Source organism: Orbicella faveolata, unplaced genomic scaffold (genome assembly GCF_042242905.1).
Source record: "Orbicella faveolata isolate gen_17 unplaced genomic scaffold, um_ofav_v1 contig_24, whole genome shotgun sequence".
In the NCBI taxonomy this organism is placed as follows: Eukaryota; Metazoa; Cnidaria; class Anthozoa; order Scleractinia; family Merulinidae; genus Orbicella; species Orbicella faveolata.
Window position 1 is genome coordinate 17,661,084 of NW_028301552.1, and position 23,090 is coordinate 17,684,173.

At 38.4% G+C, this 23,090-nt stretch overlaps 1 protein-coding gene across 1 annotated transcript in view; it reads left to right on the forward strand.

The window, feature by feature from the left end:
• Positions 1-23,090, forward strand: part of LOC149110692 (uncharacterized) — a 148,908-nt gene that overhangs the window by 6,847 nt on the left and 118,971 nt on the right. Inside the window, exons 2-5 of the mRNA XM_089292104.1 lie at positions 7,305-7,397; positions 9,726-9,851; positions 16,579-16,863; positions 17,418-17,565. Of these exons, the coding sequence (XP_089148230.1) occupies positions 7,305-7,397; positions 9,726-9,851; positions 16,579-16,863; positions 17,418-17,565 (652 nt within the window). The remainder of the gene's footprint in view (positions 1-7,304; positions 7,398-9,725; positions 9,852-16,578; positions 16,864-17,417; positions 17,566-23,090) is intronic.

Here is a 23,090-nt window from a genome sequence, read left to right on the forward strand (position 1 = left end):
GCAGCAGATAAGGAGGGAACTTGAACTGTAGATCATTAGTTTGACAGGGGTGCAATTATCACCTTGTAAACAAGTAGGAGGGTCTGGATAGGATGTTACAAATGCTAGTTGTAACTATAACTTTTGACAGTAGACCATTATGCAGTTGTCTGTTCAGTGGCCTGCACGGCCTTTGCAGATGTCCTTATTTTGATAAAGACCTCACTGTTTTTGTTGTGCAAATCAAGTTGTTCTTATGCTATCTAATGGGCAATGAGGAAAGCAGAGAGGTCTGTATCAAAGCAAGGTCACCTCCAGCCTCGCTTGCATTCATAGGCCAGGTAACTAAGCACACAGTTGTAAAATGGCCCATTCATCATTGGTCAGTGCCATCTATCAGTTGCTAGTTAATGAGCTGTTAATTTTAATTAATAATTTAGCTTAATTTTGCTTTGTTGGCCTAAATTTAGCTGAAAAGTCACAAGAGATAAGAATATAATACTAGTTTGTAAAAATATTAACTTCTTAATATCAATTTAAAATGCAGGCTTATTAGCCGAAAAGCATCGAAAAAGATTAGAATAAAAGACCAATCAAGTGTTTTATTACAGTGGTTTTCATTTGAGCGTTGGAAAGTAATGAGTTTCGCATCACTAACTATAAAAATCAAAAGTCGGTTAAAATACTATTTGAATGATCCAGAACAGTTGAGAAAAACTTTTATCTTTTCTCAGTTTCAGTAATATTTTCAGTCAGTTCTTAATTCTGTGGTGTGTTTCGTTTTTACGACTCGATAGAGATCAAATACTCTTATTTCAAAGCGGCTCTTCCAGACGTTATTCGAAGTGTTCATTTCAAGATTGTTTTCTTCATTAATGCAAATTAATGAGCCGCTTTCAATATTATATGAAAAGCATTTTCTGGTAAACGTTTTCTGTGCAATGATCTTTTTCTTTCAACAAAGACGATTTATAGACATATTCGGCTAACGTGTTTACCTCCTTGTTGCCACCCAATTCAGATCACGTGATGATTTATTTGGGAGATTACAGCTGTGCAATTTGTCGCGCGCAACTGATTGCATGGGAGTTTATAATATAGATAGGATCCTGCGTGCGCTCTGATCGTTTAAAAACCCATGTTTTATCAGAGTATAAAACATAGAAAAAGCGTGTTTTATTGTTTTTCGCGTGTAAAATCTATATCATAAAGCAAATGAAGAAGCTTAAGCCGAGAAATGTAAAAAACGCTCGCCTGCGGCTCGTGTTTTCTACATTTCCCTCGTGTTCTCTAATGCCCGTCGTGTGTTATCACAGTGTAATACACGGCTTACGCTTCTTTATTTGTTAAATAAACAACATCCAAAGTGAATAATTATACGATCTGAATTGGATGGCAACAAGGATGTATATACGTTAGCCGAATGCGTTTGTTTACAATTTGAAACTCAAAGAAATAATGCTTTGGAAAAATTAATCGTCTGGTTCTTTTGTGAAATCTTATGATAAATAGCGTTAGAAATACTTCAAAATTGTCAATATAATATTTGAATAAGGCAGAGGCCCGGAGGGCGAGTGTAATTTTGAAGTTTTTTTTTAATTTTTGAAATTACTCTTAACATATTTTAAAAGAAACTCCTTAACATACGTCCTGCAAATTGTATAAAAAGGTACGTAAAAATTACATACTATCTTTTTTCATAATTATTTACTACCCCACTATACATACTTACATATTTTTACAATAACTGTCTAATTTCTCGCGCGCTGATTGGCTCATTTTTTATCATCAATAAGAGTACAGACGAATAAAATTCTAATTTATGCCACATCAACTTTCAGCTATCAAACTGTCAACTTTTTAAACAATGAGATTTTATTGACTTTTTTAAGTAGCCAGTTAAAAAGGGAGAAAAGCTATTGACAATGTTCGCGTCATTTTAAATAAAATTCACTTATCCTTGCGGCTCGTGGTGAAAAAAGAGAACTAACAGTAAGTAATAACAATTAACATGTTAAAAATTAACATTAACAAAATTTAAGGCTACCAGACTTAATTTTTCGCTGGACAAAACGGATTTAACACACTTTTTCTATAGAAATTAGGACGACAGGTGGACAGCACTGAAACTGCAATGCAAGAGAAACTTAGCACTGTAATCTGTAGGAAAAAAAGGTCAGAAAGTTCAACCATGCGTCGCTTTTCCTCTGAATCGTAGTGGCCTCATAACTCTATCTAGTTGTTATTTCAAGCTAGTTTCATTTCGACTTCAGTCAAAATCTTTATAGCTTTATAAGGCTTTGGTTAGCTTTTTTCATTTGGTCAACGATTCAATATTTTCGTTGCTGTGCGTGTTCACCGTTTCTTGAATAGACTAATCCAGTTTTCGGTAGCGAGCCGTACTTCGTGTACGTTTGTCAATTGGCGGTTCTCAGGCATTAGTCGAGTCGTTCTTGTACTGCTGAGGCACTCACCTATAGCATTAAACAAATTTTGTTTTTTGCTTTTTTCGTGCGGCCATTTTCGACGAGAGTGCCAGTTAAAAAAAGTTGACTGCCATGGCAACTTTGAAATTTCAATTCTCTATTTAAAATAACCTGAAATTGGGCTGCTTTCAACAAATCAGCCTGGCGAATGTTTTCAGTGATTAATGCAAAAACACGTCCAAAGCACTTATGCGAAACAATGCGACGACTTTAGTCTAGGTGGATAAATTGACCGAAAATAACATTTCATTCCAGCTACTTCCAGCCTAAAATGTTTGTCCAATTTAACTTCGTTCCTTTTTTTCTTTTGCCGCGAACGTAATTGTAATTAAGGACTTGAATTTCAAAGAACAATTTTAACGTGAGTACGAAATTCACAAGCATGAACAACTGTAAATATAACTTATAAAGGAAGCCGCACTTAACGGCTATTGTTCGTTGCTATTGTTATGTCGTCGAGAAAAAAATATTTTCCTCTTGAAATTCTTCGAGCGTATGGCAACTCGGAACATCTTTCCCATTCTCAAAAACATCGAGCATCAAGAATCGAGGATCAAGTTTAGAGTCGAGAATGCCAACTTGCATTTGACCGGTACTGTTTACGATGAATACGATTAACTGCTTAATAACCGAGAGTGAGGTCGTTACGGGAAAATCTCAAACTGAGGCCTTGCGGTATTGACCGAGCGATAGCGAGGTCAATACGGTAGGTCGAGGTTTGAGATTTTCCCGTAACGACCGAAAGGTCGAGGTTATTAAGTTGTTTATTGTATGGCTCACGAATTAAAGAAAATAAAGAAATTATTCGAGCGGAAGTTGACAATTTACATCCGGCGATGCGTGCGTTTACCAATTCAGTCATCGTCTCAAACCCAGGGCTTAACTACACAGTCAGCGAACTTCACCACTGTATTACGTATTCCGTTAAAAACACACATTTCTTTACGAGAAAATGATTGTCGCAGCCTCCGGAAAAAGGTATTTCAGTATTGTGGTGCCACAACTTGATGGGGAGTTTTTCCGACTTTTGTGGCGAAACGTCAACGCATATAGAAAAGACAAAAAGTGCTTCAAAATAGTCCAAACGAACAGTCTTTCGGTGAAAGAAAACATGCTTCAGAATGCATTGCTCAGAATAACTCGATCTTCGCATTCGCTTTCAACAACTTATCTTCACCTTCTTGATTCTGGGATTTATTGATGAACTTTTCAAGCCTTGTGAACGTCTAAAACTTCCTGCAGTTATCAGAAACACTGCTGCCGACAAAAACCGCCCGATTGACGATCCTGATGATCCTGGAAGCTGATTTACACTTGCTTGTGTTAAAGCGAGGGAATCTACCTGATGAGAACTGTGACGGAGTTCAATAGCTCGGTAATTGTTGTGACTAACATGATAACTCATAAATTTCTTCGTGGTGTTCTGTTTAGGATGCGCGACAGATCTGCCGATGGTGTTTTCCACTTAGCGATTTTAGCTTTACTTAAGACTCGGCAAACTTTGATTGTTTTCTCTAGAACCCGCCAAGGTTACCAGCTGCTCTGTCAAAAACGACTTCTATATGAATTTTATTAAGAAAAAATCTCTAAACTTTTAGCTACTTAGAATTCAGTTCAATTTACTTTGTCTTACTGTTTTTAATCGGTTTTCATCGTTTCAATGCACTTGAATTTTCAGAGCCGACTCTTCCCAATTTGCATAATCCGTAATCGGCCCGTGGGCATTACGGCTGCATAACGACCGCTCAGATCCAGCACTTAGCCAATCAGAGCGCGCGTTACATCGGCCACAAGCAAAAACCATGTAATAATTCCAAGTAATGAACATGATGCAAATGATTTCAATACAATAAAGATGCACTATGAGAATATTGAAATCGGTTTATGTTGACAGTGTAAGTTGAATTTCTTTTTTCCAACATTCATGGTCCATCATTACTGAAGTCAAGGGTTGTGCTTAACGTAATCAATCGTCCTCATAATCAAGTTCAAATCCTGCGCATTCTTCACCCTTGGCACAAGGGAATGCGTTTCTGATAACCACATGCGCACAGATAGAAAGAAAAATTATCTTATTTCCTAGGAAGTCTTGAAGGCGAGAAAACTCACAATAGGAAACTGTAAATAAATAATAAACAAATGCGATGGTCAACCAGTGACATTACTACTGACGTTCAAAAATTGTTACGCTATTAGTGGTCAGAGACTATTGTTTCCTTGCTATATTTGACACGTTATGAAAATAAAGATGGAGTTTTAATTACCTGCTAATATAAGGGCTTGCAAGGTTAAAAACGTGTAGACGGAGGATTTGACTATGAGGCATTTAAAACAGAAAGAAAATCATTTCAGGGAGTTATGTAATTACATAATTTAAAAGACTTTTATTTTTGCAAAGATAGTACATTGCAAAAAGTGGGGTTTTGGAAATTTTGAGTTTACTAGCCGGATGATCAATCAAGCGTCTCCTTTTTCGAAACACAGTAGCATTTGCTCTACTGTCCGCCTAATGTTACCTCAATTTAGGGTACATTTACATGTTAAACTATTTTGTCAAATATGAACTAAATATCTGCAAATATTGATGACAAGTTTTTTATAGAAAGGCCCGTATGCAATCGTCAGCAGCTATCTCAGTCAGCATCAAACATAGATTAAACAAATCGAAAAGTTTTGGTGATGTCGCTGACCTTAAAACCCTATGGAAATATTGTTTTTTGTTGGGGGTATGGATGGCAGAATGGTTTTCATCCCTCAAGGTAGTTACACCCGCACTAATTTCAATAATTTAGGATTTTACTTTTTTGAGTTCTAAAGGAAGGCGAAGAGAATCTGTTTTTGGACGGGAACAGTCTGTACACTGCATTGCACTGCATTCAGGGAAATGCACCTCAGATGACGTAGTTGCACTAAACAATATCTTGCAAAGTATATTTACCTTTCCTGTGATCCTGTCTGTTTTGATTTTTGTCCTGTTTGTCCTATATTTTGAATCGCAATTCTCATATTTACAAACATTTGCAGGAGTCAGAGTATTGTTAGCATCCATGTTTTTTCATCTTGGACTCGGCATCCACTAGCCAGCTTGCAACTTAAAAACAAAGAATCCCTCCATGTCGAATGGGAACGCTCAGCTTTGAACAAACAACTTAAACATGTTAATGTATGTCTCATTATTTAGTCTTTCTTGTTTAGTCTTGTAACCTCTGGGTATTACATTATATTTTCTCAGTCGGTTTCGTTTCCTATTCATGTCTATTGTGATTCGCTTTTTCGTTCACTTCTTCAGTATTACTCTTCAATATTATCACGTTTGTTCTATTCTTCTTTGTTATCTACTGTTCTAGTCACATATTGTTAACACCCTTGAACTTTTCAGTCCAAAACATGTTTTTAAACTCAGACTAGGTTTACCACTTTGTTTCTACCGCAAACTCAAAAGATCGCAGGCAGAAGAATAAACGGATTCGAAAGAAAATCTTTTAAAAGGCAAAACCCTCCGGATTCAAGAGTTTTTCGGATACACAGTTCCCACTTTAAATTCTCCATCCAAAATCTCCGGAGACACAACCAAACCGGGAAACTGTTATTTCGGATTCGTCCACTTGTGTGTAAAAGACAAAATCAATCCAGTACTAAAACGTTCCGGATTCGTCATGAACTCGGAACAATTTCCTCTAGTGTAAACCTATTCTCAAAAGTTGTGTCGTTTTTCTTAATTGTTTAGCAACCACCTCTGTAGTTTGAGGGATCATGTAAAACTCACCTTTGCAAAGTCGTCATCGTAACGACGAATTTTTCAAGAAATAATTTCGTTGACGACCAGACGAGGACGAGTTTTCAGAGTTGCGTGATGACGTCAGTGATAACTAGTGCGCTCAGTATCCCCATGTGGAAAATCTGCTAGTCAGTCTCAAAGTCGTCGTCGCGTTCCAATTGTCACGCTAGTCATATTTTTACTCAATTTTAGTTATTTATTTAAATCAAAATGTTAAATAAGCTCTTGATGGTGGGGTAAATCTTGTTCATTCCCTTTTTCAGTAGTAGTTCATTCGTTCAAATACTTTCGCACAGAATTTGCCATATAGCTCTACAGTCCCGCGCAGATTATTAGGGAGTTTACGAAAGCACGACGGCAATGGCAATGGGAACGTCACTGAACAAAAGAATTAATGAGCAGAACAATGGCTGTGCACGTGCGTTATAATTCTTCGTACATTTTTAACCGTCCTCTGAGACGACAACGTGAAATGACCATATTTTACGTTGTCTGGAGAACGTGAACCACGACGACTAATTTTTTAAATTTTTATTTCAAATTTTTTCGCTGTGTTCCGGATTTAGTTTTGCGATAGTAAACAAAGTAAATGTGATAAACAAAGTAAAAGTATCGCGAGATTCGTAGGCAAAATACAAATTCATTTTTTAATCAACGTTGTCCTCGGCGTCGCCGTCGTGGTTTCGTAAACTCCGTAATCTCTGGAAAAAAATACTTTTATCCGGAACCACATATATTCTTGATACGAAGTCTTCTTGCACCGATATATAAACTTATCCTGATTTCTCAACAAATTAATCTCCAGTGTACATTGTGCGTTGCATAGACACAGTTGGTACCTGGGACGCAGGTACGAAGGTACGAAGGTACGAAGCGAGACTGATTGAAACAAAGTGAAAAACAGAACAAATTTCCAAGCTTAATAATCCAGTCATTGCTGTATACTGTGGATAGCAGTTTACTAGGTCCAAAGTAAAACAGAAATAAAGGAGACTTTGACTTAGAGATACAAAATAAGATAAAAGCCTCAGTTGCAACTCACTTGTCATGTGCTTATTCAGGCCCCATCAGCGTAACAAGTTCTTTGGGGACATTAGAACAAGCAAGTACCACCGAAGCGTCAGCCATTGTGCCCACACCGACAGCTGTATCAGGTAAATTTGTCTTGTCTTTCCTGTGTCTATGCATAAGCTATTTCTATTTTCTCTCGCTTACTTATTATCCACGCAGAAAAGTCGAAGAAAGGTCTCTAAGGCCCAGTTCAAACTTTGACCTTTACCTGTACGGAGCCTAGTGTCGCTGTTAGGTACATGTAAAGTTCGACACCTGAATCAGATACGATTGACACATTTGTATTTGGGTCGACCTTGTTGTTCCATTCGATTGCGCCAGTCGAATAGAACGGCCAATGTTCGACTTCGATTCAGACGTTGAAGTTGACATGTGCAGATTCTAATGCATACATTAGAGACACATTACACGCATGAAAATTATAATAGCGGAACTCCGGCAGCCCAACGAAGGGCGGTCATGCGGAGCCTTATACCTATATAGGAAAGAAAAGGAAACCCATTAATTGATTTTCTCATGGTTATCATGGCTAGCGGTATTGCTCGTGGGCGAGTACACACGACGGTGACGGGGTTGCGTAAGATGGCGGCCATACTCCAGCTAATAGGTTGACAGAGACATGCACCCTTCGTTTACACCGTCCTTTTTTGATATTGGAGATCCATGTTATAGTCGATTGTCACCTGTCTAAACAAGGTATCTGGCGACCAGTATCACGTGTCCATATCGCTGGCTCAAGTTTAGAGCTCATCGAGGCCACGTGTTTTTTAAAGTTGACCGCTGACCAAGTGCCGTTTTTTTTTTCGATTGGATAGCGGGCTCCTGTCGGGTTAAATTGAGGTAAACAGGGCCAGGTTGTCTAGAATCCGGTTAATGCTAACCCAGGGCTATAAAAGTCATTATAAAGTCAGTATAAATTTTTCTTGTATATAAATGTTTCTCACTGTTTTCTTTTGTTTATTTTGAGGACCTTGAGATTATTCAAACTCAAAACAGAAGGCCAAACAACATAAACAGAAAACCTCACCGTTAAGTTACAAAACTCAAATCAAAATTCTCGCTTATCCTGGGTTACCTTAATCTGGCTTCGAACAACCCCGCTCAGGAGCTCCGCTTTTAGGCTTGGCTAAATCTTTTTATTTTACTAAAGTGTATATGACACAATTTTTTTCCCCGCTGATTCTGGTCGTTAATAATGTTAGAAAAACGATTGTTAAGTTTTTAGATGGTGAGAATATTTTGAAACCCCTTTTTTTCGTTCAAAATACACGCTACTTCCATGTTGAAATTGTCCCAGAGATCGCGCGGCCGAAATGTCAAATGGTTTACGTCTGTGACGTCACTGTGTTTGATAAACAAACTAATATGGCTGAAAGCGAAGGGAAACGTTTGAAGCATGAGACGGGTCGAAAATTAACGTTACTAGCTAGCAAATCACTCGCACATTTGAAGCCGTGTGCAAGAGAAATGACAAGGCGGCTTCTCTTGACAGCAACGTTATCAAACACTGTGACGTCACAAACACAATTCTCGTCCCTACTTTCCCGGACACTTTTATAGGGAAATTAGCTGTATTTCGGCCGCAAAAAATCATCCAAATTATTTTTTTTGCATCATCAAAACATTATTCGTTTATTACATATATCAAGGAAGGAAAATACCTAAAAAAAAAATTTGTGTCAAATACACTTTAAAATCTACACGTTGAAGTAAGGTGTCGTGCGCAAAAGAGGATGGCGCGAAAGGAGAGACTTGTTCGTCATCCTTCAAAACAGTGTTTCTGCCCAACTGGTGACAGGATCGACGAAGAGTCGTGATGTTATCTTGTTGAGATGAAATCAATACTGGTCTGCTTAATGAAAACTCTCTTTTTCTTGTTCGGAAATCAAGAAATAGCTACATGACACATACCTAGTATTTTGAAAACAACTGTGACCAAAATAGCGTTCACCATTTGGACTATTCACCATTATTACGCAAAAAGTATGGTTTAAAATGTTTTGAACTTTACGCCAAATCAAACGAACAGATTTTTTATTCTTGCGTATTTTACTTGCTAAGACCATAGTTTAAGATTTTGGTATTGGTTCTTTTATTGCAAATCCCTGGCTTTCACAAAGTTTAAGCTCTACCGATTTTAAATCCTTTCATGTACCGTTTCCATGGTAATATCGATTGCCCTAAAAACACAATAACAACCTTTAATTAATCTATTCCGAATAATTGGGGTGTTATTTTGATATTATTTCGACTAAGGGAAGACTGGTATAAAGCTGATAGAAAACGCTAATTAGGATCCTCAAGAAACAGGATGTTTTTTTTTTTTTTTTTTTAAATGGTTACCTAGATGTGTCTGTTTTAAAGAAAGATATAACCCATGGTTACTGTTAGCTTTTCATTTGCTAATTTAGAGTCCATAAATGGAACAAGTTTCTTGAGAGAATCCCATCTAACAGTCATCTCGAAACACTGGCCACCGTCGTCAGCCATTCGGCCCTCGCCGACGTCTGTCGCTGCATCTTCTTCTTCTGCATCAGGTAAGCCTGTCCTTTCCAAGCGAGTCGGTAAGATTGTCATCGTATTCTCGACGGTATTCAACTTAAAACAAAGAATATGCCGTTGTAAAAAATATTAATCTTTCATTGATGACTAAGCAAATCTTCAATATCAGTATTACTGTTTTCACACGCCTCACAACTTTGAACACTGTTCCGTCGGATAAGAAATCAAATTGCCGCACATGCGCAGAAGGGTGTCAAATGCCATTTAAATACTGACAGATCAGATCAGAGATGTTTGCTTCATATATGTAAAGAAGAAAATTTAGCGTCGTCTCGTGCCCTGTTAACCATCGTTTAAGTTTAATAGGATAAGATTTCTACCATCTCTAAATGAGGTCATTGGTTTTTTGGAAAGCTTTTGTCAAGCTCCAGGTATTGACATAGCCGTCGTATACGAAAACTCTGGCACATCTGAAGCATTTTGGCTTTGGCTAAAAGAAGGGAATCGCGAAAGTTTCCCAGTCCTGTGTCGTTCCCGTCCTCGCATCGTTATGTCCCTAATGTTGCTCACAATGATGCAGAGAACATATATATCAAGCACTCAAATTTTGAAACAATAATTTGTGATAAAATTAAAACTCCGCAACTCTTTTTTGGACCATTGTGGTTATACACTGTCCAGTAACCACGTGTCCTCTTAGAGGGCTTTTGCTTTCCTTGGAGCTACTAGCCGATGCTTTACGCTTTTATAAGTATTGGAAAATAAAAATGTTCAAGCCATAAACTAATGTAATTATAAAGGAAAAACATCTCTCGAGCGTGAAAGTTTCGGTTAAAAGCCGCTGTCAGAGAAGTCGATGGATCGAATTATATACCCATCTTTGTTTTATATCTAATAGCCTTTAATTTGGAAGCACTTGTTTTACAATAACTGTCTAATTTCTTGCGCGCTGATTGGCTCATTTTTATCATCAATAAGAGTACAGAGGGATAAAATTTTAATTTATGCACGTTTTCAAGTTTATGCAAGTTTTCAAACTGTCCACTTTTAAACCAATGAGATTTTGTGGACTTTTTTAAGTAGCCAATCAAAAAGCGAGAAAAGCTATTGACAATGTTCGCGTCATTTTGAATAAAATTCACTTATCTTTGTTCGCGGCAAATTTACGGCGTCTTTTCCCCTCATTTATTCCCGGCATCTGACCATTTTGGGGTCTTGTTATTGTGAAAAACAAATTGACGTCAGGTTTTTATACGTCTGTCCTCTTATTGATGATAAATTTCGTCATAACATTGTCAAAATTTACTGCGGAACCACTCGTCTGCGGCTCGTGGTTCCACAGCCACTTTGACAATGTTATGATGCAATTTATTATCAATTATAATAAAGTTTCCATATAACGCGCGCTCTGATTGGCTGAAAGAGCGTGCTTTATCAGAGAACAGAGCACGGGTTGATGACGGTAAGTTAGCTTTCAAATTTTTGCTTCGGAATTTTGACAAATTTGACCCAAATTAAACATCCCCTGTGATTCAGACAAACGCAATGGAAACGAACTATTTGTCTGTAGTAAATATGGCTCACAGAGACCATTGTTAGCAACAGTAGTGTTAAAACTGTACTAAAATAAGAAGTTTTGCTAGATTCCCGCCGACAAAACACGTAGCGAAATAAACAAATTCTGAACCTAAACAGTGCTTCGATAAAAGACATTATATTTGTTACGAAGGCAGAAATTATACGTAAGAAGTAAAACAACGACAGAAAACGACAACTGAACTGTCTCTGTTTACGATGAGAAGCTTTATTTTTGTAAAAATTCTCAATTGCTCAAACAACACTTACATGTAGTGTAGTAATGCTCGTTCTCTGGTCATCTCAGCGAAGTGAACCGACGAGTGGTCAGTGCAAAGCTTGCTCTGATATTCTCTTCTGTGCTCGGAGTAGAACCAGTGGGAGCCGTTTAGTCTTTCTAACTTTTACGCTAGTTCGGGCAATCTTGCTGCATGCGGCTACAAGCCGTAAATAACTGCAGCTCCGTTCAAATTCAACTCGGCATTTTGCATTTTCATCCGCGGGCTTTGAGCTCCACGTTTCGTAATTTCCACTGGAAAAGTGCACGTTTTCATGGGCCACAATACGGCCGGATTCCTCTGGACTATAAACCTTCACCTGCCTTTAGATCCGTATTTAAAATTTAACTTAAAAGCGAACTTCGAAGGCATCGTTCTTCTCTCGAAAGCCGCTCAAACTACTCGAAACTGAAAGCTTAGCTGAAGGCCAGTTTGTGACTGACAGCTGTCACTTCGTTAGCCAATCAAATTATTTGAACAATTCTAACAAGGACTGTGATTGGCTTATTTTAGCGTGCTTTATCAGAGAACAGTTCACGGCTGACGCCACTTTTGCTCGTTTGGAAAATAAAGTTTGGTTTGAAAATTCAGCCAAATTCGTGGGGAAAATATCGGATTCTTTATCATAAAACAAATAAAGAAGCTTCGACTGTGCTCTGTTCTGTTGTAAAGCACTTAGGAAGCGGTAGAGCACTCAAGAAGTAGGGAAAAACACTCGACTACGTCTCGTGTTTTCCCCTACACTTCTTTCGTGCTCTACCGCTTCCTGCGTGCTTTACAACAGAACAGAGCACAGTCGAGGCTTCTTTATTTGTTAATAAAAGGACAGACGCATAAAAAACTGACGTCAATTTGTTAATTTGACTCCTTGTTCGACTCCAATCAGTTCATCGCTTTGGCAGCCATTCAGTTCACGATGGTCGGCCTTCTCGCGAAATACCTTGGTCAGCGGAATCACCACTACATAATTGTTTTCAACCCAGCAAATACTCAACTGATTGACCGAGGGACCGGGCGAGTGAATTATTTCTTCCCAACTCGTTAAAAAGTAATATTATCAACATACACAGCCAAACTAAAAATCGGCGCTTCGTCTGATTTGTTTACCGCTCATCATTGGATGAATCTATCTATTTTGGTTACATTGTTGACGAAGGAAACCTCTTAGGCAGTCTTTAAAGTTTACCCAGTTTTTTCCTATTGGACAAAAGGTTATCGGAAAGAAAAATTAAAGTCTATTTGTTATGAACTGGAAAAAAATACAGCCAAAACTCAGATTTTAAAAATTTTGATAGATGCCACAAGCAAAAACACAAGAAGAAGGAAAGGAAATCTGCGGTTCTGCAAAACTCGCAGCCCTGTGCAAAGTCTTTTCTTCTTCATCAACCATTTTACATATCATTTCTCCATGTCCATAGGTAGCGTTTTCACATGACGTCACGACAGCCATATTGATGTTTCAAAACAGCGAAAGGGCGGCCAGGTTGGTGCACCGCACCAATCCTGGGGGAGTTGAAATCTCCTCTCATATAAACACGTCAATTTCTCCCAATTATTTTGCATGGGTGCTGGCCACTTGAGTAAAAATGCTCTAATTATTTACAGTACCGTATAAATTATAACCAAATTGATTGCCCGATTTCTCCTGAATTCTTCAGTCTGGCTTTAATCATTCTAAATTTAATACAACTCATCAATTTTTTGATTTTTAGTATCTAATCTAATCTAATCTATCTAATCGAGTGCAGTCAAACGTGTATTAAGCGGACACCTTCGGGAAATGCGCTACGGTAAAAACCCGCATAAAAGAACAAGTGGATTAAGAACACTCAGGCTGAAATTTGGTCAAAAAAGTACCATATACATAAGAACACATTCAGCCCGAAAGATGAAAATTTTTCTTATATAAAAAAATTTTCTGCCAGTTAGATTAGAATAACCTACTAGGGTACAGTACTAAGTACAGTACTGAGTAGATCAACACTGTATACTGTATGTCTTATCCATTAATTAATTAAAATGTTGTGCTTGCACATTGATTTCATCTGTTGGTAATCTATGCAGTATTTAAGTTTTAGAAACAATTTTAAGAACACCTTAAGAACATTTTCAGACTGATTTTGCAGAAAACACTCGATATATAAGAACAAAATCAGCCTGAAACCCCAAAATACGTGTTCTTTTAATTTATGCGGGTTTTTACAGTATTAAAATATGGAGAAATTCGTGCCAAAATCTTCTCAATGAAGATTATTTCTGCGGTGAGATATTAAGTACTTACGTCAGAAATGCAAAGAACAAATGAGAAACATTGCCAATAAAATTTACCTGCAACTTTCAAAATACTATTTAGCACGTTAAAATTGGGTTTCCCCATACCACTGTTGAGTTATAAGAATTTTAACCAAGAAGTGGAACCTACCTATAACGAATGTTTTGACCTAAACGCCTCCTATATATTTTTTCTTTAACCAGTAGACCGCTCTTTCTATGAGTTTACCAGCGTAATAAAACCACACGGGTAGTTGGGAGAACACGACGAAAGCTTGTAAGTCAGCAGCTATTCGCAGCTATGGGAAGAACGTCCACTTTGTCGTCCACAGAATTCGCTAAACACCGAAAGTGCTTAAGGTTACAGTATACCTTCAGGTCGGCAATTTTCTTCAAGTTTGGATTTTTGGGTCAAAGTAGTGGTCGAAGAATAATCTCTAATTCCTGAAAAAATTTTTTGAAAAAAGACTAAATATTGGCAGAGAAATGGCGGTTTTACGTTTTCGTTGGAAGTAAAAGTTTACATCTTGGGTGACAGCCCTTTGGCGCGTATGCAATCAACCGAGACGATTTTCGCGGGAAATACCCGTACGGATGTCACGAATTGACTACTCATCAGTTGATCAGCTTTGTTGTTCTGACTACCAAGCGTTTTTGGTATTAGATGTAATTCTGTTAAGTTATAAGTAAAGGTAGACCACGTTAAAAACATGGACCAGCTCGAAAAAGCGAAAGCAGCGAACAACGAGTGAAAATACATCAATGAGTGAAGATGCGAAAGTTCGCCACGCAGATGAAGCTATAGCTATCGTGTAAGGTGAGGGAAGAGAAAAGAAAGGTTATGTAAAAATTTGGGAACTTGACAGCAATAACAGGATGTTGACAAAGACTCCGATAAATCCGATATCGACAAATTGTTGGACTCTTTGAGACCCATTGAAATATTGTCCATGCACAGTTGACCACGCACAGTTGCTCCACCGCACTTTCTTTTATCTGTTTTCTTCGCCTAACCACTCTAGCGTTCGTATCCTTTTTCGTCTTCCCCATTTTCCCAGAGTGACCAGCTTCAAGAAAAACCGAGCTACAGAAAAATTATCTCTCTGCTTTTGGCGCCTTGAGCGCATTGCAAAACATAAGGGTTTTTTTGGAGATTCTATTCACCAAGACGTTATTAACGTTAGTAAACTTTAAAGAGTTAAAACTCAAAGGGAATTTGTTCAATTGCCCTCAAATTTGGACAGTAGCTAGTTTAACATGTAAACTACAAACACGTGTCGCGAATTGTTAATTTCGAAATATTTTTTCTTCGAGAGCGATTTTTGTACGATCACTCTACATTTTTTAAATCCTATTTCGAAAATGTTCTGTAACTTTTTACTGCAATTGAATATGGCAAAACGCAGACATCTTTTTAAAGCGCTTTGGGCCCTGAAACCGAGAAAAAAATGAAATTGGCAAAAAACAAAAATTGCTTTGACTTGTAGCTCTCGAAAGGTGATTCGGGCACTCACATTTGGTTGTCGTGAAAAATTCGACAATTCATTTTATTTCAAAACTGTTGGAATAGTTTGATAGCCAGCTCTGTAAGCTTTAATTTGATATAGGGGCTTAGGTATCTACCGCTTAGACTCACTACATCGCTTGCACGTGAGACACCCCTGAAGGTATACCGTAACCTTAAGAGCCACTCCCCCTAACCACCGCGAGAGACGCGGCACAAGGTCGGAAAAATGGACCCCTTGATATTTCGCCCAGAGCTAACCTATAAACTAAAAACAGCTCTTCCACTTGCTAGAATTGAATTTTGAAAGAATTCTACATAACACCGAGTATGTTTAGAGATGTTTGAAAACGGTATGAAATTTTTGATTTTCAAAGTCTAAAAATTTCGGTTCTCTTCCCTTGGTCTCCAGGAATTCGGAATTACAACTGTAACTCTAAACTAGCATCAAGGCAGCTTAGCAATACCTCCTAAATAAAATTTTAAACTGAGGAAAGCCATAATTTGCTATGCGCCTTCACGCGAGTTCGATTATCTAATCATGAAATTTGACCTCATTTCTGTCATTTTCGGCTTCACGGGTTGTCGACGGTTTTTCGTAATTTTCTCAAAAATGTAAAAACTCTAGAACCTAAGACTTATATCACGATTCTTAGCATACCATAGGTTATCTCTGGACGAAATATCAAGGGGTCCTTTTTCCAACCTTGCGCCATATTTTTTCAATCTCACACGGTCCCTATAGAGAGTCGCTCTTAAGACTTTCTTCTAAACTCGAGCGTAAACGGAATGTGCGTAAAATTTTTGCCATGAGAAAAAGATCACGTATTGTATGGCTTGACCAATTTCTGGTGCTGTTTTTCCTTGCAAATCTCCATGTAAATGTTGATTAAAAAATATTCATGTTGTTGATATTATTGTCGGCCAGTAAAAGCAGAAATTGTTATTACGTTCTCGCTAGTGTTCAGAGCTTTAAGCTCTCGCGTAGTGCCGCCCTTTACCAATACAATAGAAAACAGATTTGGCAACTCTGTTGAGCAACCAGGGAGAGCGTAGTGTCTCAGTTATTTTTTAATTTTAATAGTAGCATTAAATATCATAATACCATGAAACTGGTGTTTTTTTGTCGTTTAGTTCCTGGTTATGTTCCACGGGTGTACGGATATAATCTTGGTCCCAACTCTCTCGAGATTAACTGGTCTCCTATACCTGAAGAAGATACTCATGGAGTTCTTCTTGGCTACGTGGTGTATTTCAGACGTTATGGTTCCTACGAGAACTTCACCACTGTCAAGGTGAACGCAAGTACCCGAGTATTGAGGATTACAGGTCTCATGGAGGCCACGAGATATGAAATCAAAGTTGCAGGTCGTACATCTGTTGGCGAGGGTCCTTTGCGTACCAGATATGTGAGCACAGGTTGGTAGCTAACTGTTGTGTTTATCAATGAACGATTTCCTAAATAGCAGTCTTGAAGCACTTGAACGGTGTGTTTTTCTTATCCAGTGAAAAACTACAAGCTTGATGTGTTGATACTGATTGTCACAAGCTTACTTGCTTAGCTATTGCACAGTACAACACTACAGGTTTACTTACATAGGCAAATTTGGTGCTTTTTTTCGGGCTATGGTCTTGGCCAATCTTGTGGGATTTAAAACACCGCAGTTTTGTGTAACCTGAAGGGTCTTCTTTCGGCCTCTTTCAAGACATTATTCAATCAATTAAGCACAACAATCCTGTGAGAACAAACACTTACTTAAAATGTTCAATGTCGTATTAATTTGTAGTCTCACCCAAAAGGCTTGATTTAATTAAGGTGCCTGGGTAAAATCGGATCAATTGAAAAAAAAAAAAGGGACAATTGGATGTCACAGCAGATTTGATATGGAAGGGCTAGTTGACTAAATCTGTTTTATCAGCAAGGACGACCAGGCAAAACGTTTTGTAATTTCTGTATATATTCAATTTTACAGCTTGTGGACAGACCTTCAATGGTACAACAAGTGAAATCAATGTAATAACCTCATACTATTCAGGATATTGTATCTGGGAAATCCATTCACCTTTAGTGAACTCAAGCGTGCTTCTTGTTGTTCAACGTTTCCAAATGCAGTATTGCTGGTAAGAACTTTGGATCATTCCATTATTGTTATGAACTTACTTCCATGTGGTTGTGTTACCAGAGGCAGCCCAGACCTACTGTATGTGGAATGAATTTATAAACAACCGAACCATAACATTTATGTCGTCAAATTTTCTGAAACAAATGATAATGATGAGTGCTGTATTTCCCGCGCTCTGTTTACTGGACCAGAGGATAAACAATAAATAAACAAAAAACGTGTTGAATTGTTGAAAAATGGCTATGAGCCAAAGGCTCATAGCCCCTTTAATTGTTTATGTAAATTGAAATAATGTACAGCTATGAGCAAAGGCCCATAGCCACCTCATTACAAAATTTTATCAAGGGACTTATATTGTCTTACTTCACAAATAAAGATTTTGTCCAGCAAAGGTGAGGGCAACCAAAACGCAGACACAGGCTTCTAAGGTCTAAAACAAGCGGCCAGGCCACGGGGAGGAGGTGGGGAAAAGCAATCGGACAAGCGTTACTACGGAACTAAACTCCGTAAAACACCGAGATATTTCAACAGATTTGTAAAGTCATATTCGTATAGGAGCGAAATATTCTTCCAGCTTTCGGTTCAAAAGGGTCGATACTATCAAAACATTCCATAGTTGAACATAGTTTATAGGTCACAACCAGTTAATGTTCGAAACTTTATAGAATTTGTCGCTTAGGCTTCCAGTTGAGGTGCATGTCAAATAAAAAAGTTTGTGTTACAGGTACAAGCATAATAATTGTTCCAACCGTATGTTCTAAGAAAGTTGCTCCTTCGTACTAAAATGCGGCAAACTTGCTTGTTTCCCATTCCAACAAGTTACAGTAATCAGCCTTTTCTCCGACTGAGTTATTTAGTGAGAATGATTGAAGTTGTCCGGATAGCAAAGTGGATCGAGTAAATTAGCACCTTCGGTTTCCTGCTGTACATAAACATTTACGGAAGACCAGGAATTGGAATCCCTGAAGTTTAGCCAAAATCAGTAACTGATCTAAACGCATGCATACTCTGTTATTGTCTACGCTACTTCGGGCCGTTCGTTTAGGATACTTCACCGAAATCAGCTGACCGTGAAGGCCTGGGAGAAAGCCGTACAGCAACTTTTACACGCCATCTTTCGACATGCTAAGTAACCTGGCCCACGTCAAAAATGTAAACACAACGGACTTCTTTACGGTCGAACTCGACTTTTAGTCATGAAAGAAAAATTTATTTGGCATCAAACTAAGGTAAGGAGTATTATGAAGTCATTCTGTGAGAGCTAAATCGACTGTTTTACTAAACGCAGTAGCGGCCTAGCTAATTCTACCGAAAGTCACTACTGAGAGCCGATCGATTACACGCAATGTCGTTTTAATTATCCCGTAAATCTGGAAACGAGCAAAGTCCACAATCTTCTTCAGCCATTTGAGGTCAGTAATTAACATTTGTTTGTTATTTCGTCCGCTAATAACCGGAAGAATTGCCAGTTTCACCGTTAAACGGTCTTCCAGCCGTTTAAATAGCATGTCGACAGATGGCATGTCGAAAGTTGGTCGAAGGATGTCGCCTATGCACGTAACACTGGAAGAGGATGTAAACGGAATTTGTTCCCATTTTGCTATCAGAGGTATTATCCATTATAAAAGAATTTAAGGCTGGCTATAAGGCCAACTCGACTCGAAGCCCAATAAATTCTCGAATAATCTACGGATCTGCTCCAAATTGCGATCAGCTGAACTATGTATTCCGTGATTTCCTGTATATTGGTCGCTGGCTTCCAAAACCCATCGCAACTGCCCGAGAACCACTAATTTATCACCAAATTTGCTTGACCTATTAGCTCCGCCATGAACTTTATTATCGATGATTTGCTTTCCTCCAAATGGTAAAGGCCTGTCCAAACGGGAAATGTTTGGCGACTAAACACCATCAAACATTGTTTGGTGACCAAACATTTTATCGTTTGGCCACATTGTTTGGTGCTGTTTGATCGTGTTTGTTCGTGTTTGATAAAATTTGAAGGTCATCAAACATTCGATCAAACAACTCGAAACATTTCTTTTGTTGTCGTGTTTGATGGACGATGTTTTGTTCGTTTGGACAGCCGCATTAAACATGTTTGGTGCGCGCATGCGTACCACGCTTGCTCAGCGGCTTGTATCCATAGATACCGCGTCTTGTTTGCGTACGTCGCTCGTTCAGTATTTTGAAAATGGCGAACTAAGAAGAAGCTTTGGTGGACGTTGTTGAACATAGGGAGATAGTTACTGAAGAAACGCCGAGTCTTAAACGAAAGTAAAGCAAAGGAAAGGCAAGGAAATGGAACGACGAAGAAACGGATCTTTTGATCGATCTATTGGAACAAAATGCATGCCTATGGGATGTATTTTCAAAGGAATATCACTTAAAAGATATGCGAGATAAAGCATACGAGACGATGCAAGAAGAACTTGACATTCCCATAGCGGACATAAAATACAAGATCATTGGGCGGAGATCGCAGCTCGGTCGTGAAGTGGCCAAGGCGAACCAAAAGATATCAGGACAGGGAGTCAGAGGAAATTACAAATCCACCTGGATTTACTGGGACAAACTCCAGTTCCTAATGCCTGTCATCAAAGCTGGGAAAAGCAAAGACAGTTTACAAGCTTCAGCAGATAGGCAATCGTATGTAAGTCCTGATACAATACAAATAGAAGATGTACAAAACGACACGGAAAACCAGGAAAACGAGTTACAAACTACACGAGCAAAGTTACCCAAGAGAAGAACTGAACAAGAACTCACGTCAAAAAGGCGCGCGTTGCTTGACAGATGCCTGTATGTTCTTAAAGAACCTATGCAGTCTTAAGAGAAGAAACAGTGTCATTTCCCAATGCACATTGCAGAAAAGTTAGCTTCCTTCGACAGAAGAACAAGGCAGATAGCCGAGAAAGGAATAAATGATATCATATTTGAACTGGAAACGGGTGACCATTCCCAGTCACCAGCTTTCCCTCGTCATACTGGTAATTCCATGCAGTACTCCTCAAGTGATTGCAGTCAAGGCTTCTACATGGGAATGCTACAAAGCCAGGCTCCACAATACCATAATTTCTCAGACATTGAATTACTACATTACATTTCAAAGGTTCCTGTTGCTGTTTATCCCAGTTATTCAGTAATATTGACTAAGTTAAATATTTTTGAGAGAGAATTAGGGAACATATAAGTTTGTTACTGTTTGGTACAAATAGCTGTTGACTTTGGTCAGATATAAAATAGCATAAAAATGAAATATCATTATCAATATATATTTAGTAGAACATAAGAACCTTTTTTCACTACTTTCAACATTATTTATTGATCAGAATATTCCAAATAATCTATTTTTCCACATTTTCACGGGCATTTTTAATGCTGAGGCCTGACTTGAATTAGTCCAAGCCTTTTCTTAAATGTAGTTATAAAATATAATTATTTGAAAGGATGAGTTTTGTTTTACTGGTGGAGACGAGAATTGGGCATTGTAGCCTTCAATGTAATGTTAATGTTGAGCATCATTTGGTCTGGGATTCTATCCAGATATAAAAGTCTACTTATTGTGACATTTGATATATTTTGGAGTTAATAAAATCATTAGCATTTTGTTATGTTATTCTGATAGGTTTTTTTCAATGGCAATTTGTAAAATCAATTAAACATAGTTTCATGAAACTGATATTTGTTTTGCTTTCTTTAAACTGGAAACTTTGTGTATACAGCAGGTAATATACATGCACAATGGAACCTCCTCCCTCAACATCTTCCCTCCCCTTAAAGACTTAATAAATCTTTAAGTGCTCTTATCATGTTCTATGGTGCATGCAATCTATTCCTTATCAGTCGTTATCAGTCACAGAAGCTGTAGAGTGACTGAGTCAGAATAAATCAACACTTAAAGGCAACAACTTGTTTCCTTTCCTAAGTTAGGCTGCCTCGCACATAGCCACAAATTCAAACTGCTGTGCTTTTATTTTCAATCATGTTCAAATCATGTTCGACTGCCATTCGACAGCCCCTTCATTTACAAAGTAATCCTTGAAGGTATCTGACCAGTTTTGCATCATTTGTTGCATTGTGTCCAGTAATTGGGACAGACAGAGACAGAAATGACTCTGATGTGCCCTCTTGCCTCCAAAGTCCATTTGTCACCTCTCCACTCCTTGACTCAGTGTCCAGGAGTCCTTGGGGGCAGTAGACATTTCTCGATGAACTCTTTCTGAGGTAGTTATGTAGTACTAGTGCTGCCTTACCAATGATTCAGTGGAACTTGGTGCCAGTTGAAGGACAGTTCTAAATACACGCCATCTGTTTGCAATAATTCCAAACAGGTTCTCAGATATCCTTCGTGCCCGGCTGTGTCTGTAGTTAAAAATTCTTTTTTTCCACGGTGAGCGTGTTCTGGTCATACGGCTTCATCATGTTTTTCTTCAGAGCAAAGGCATCATCACCGACAAAAACATAAGGTGCTTTGGTCACCCCATATGGAGGGCACTTTGGTGGAGGGAGAGAAACACTACCGTCTTCTCTTCCCTGGGATCGGCTACGCTTGTTCCACACTCCTCCATCTGAAATTCTCCCATTTGTACCCACATCAGCATAAATGTATTCATAGTCCGGGCCAGCAGCAGCAATCAAAATAATCGAATTGGTATGCTTGTAATTATAATAAGAACCAGCATTAGCAGGTGGCTGGATAACTACGTGTTTACCAGCGATGGCCCCAATACAATTGGGAAAGTTCCATCGCTGCTCAAACTGAGATGCAACGTTGGCCCATTCTTCGAGTGTGGAAAGAAACTTGAGGTACCTTGACGCAAGATTCTTCTCTATGGCCTGACACACCTCATTGACAATGTAAGAAATTGCCGACTTTGAGATTCGGAACTGGAAGCTCAAGGATCTGTAAGTCTCGCCAGTGGCAAGAAATCGTATTGTCAGTGTCAGTCGTTCAGCAGCACTAATAACCTTGTGACTACCTCCTCTAATATTTCAAGAAGGATTATAGCCGCTATACTCTTCTTTAATTTGCACCTTTGAATCCCAACCTGCGAAGTCTCACGTTCCGCCACATTGAAATCTCGTGCTGACTAAGGTACGCTGGGTAATTTGTGGCCAATAGTTCTTTGCGTGTGGAGTTTGATCTGTGTTTGATCAAACATGTTTTAACCGTTTGGCCACTCACTTCAACATCAGCATGTTTGGTCACCAAACCATGTTTGATGATGCTCGGTCGCCAAACTTTTCCCGTTTGGACAGACCTTAAGTCATTGTCATGAGTCGCGTGGTTTTATAAATTTATTCCACAAACAGTACGTCTGGGCTACTTGTAGAGTTAGTCGAAGAAGAAGAGCAGTTTTTTTTTCATAAGGCGTATATCACACTCCATACTTATGAACCTAATCTGGTCATATTCCTAAGGGTTTTGTTTACTCTAGATAAACAGCTATGGCTTTTTTTAATTCCTTAATAAATCATTGTGATTGCTGGTTTAGCAAAATTTTTTGTAAATGTTTTGCA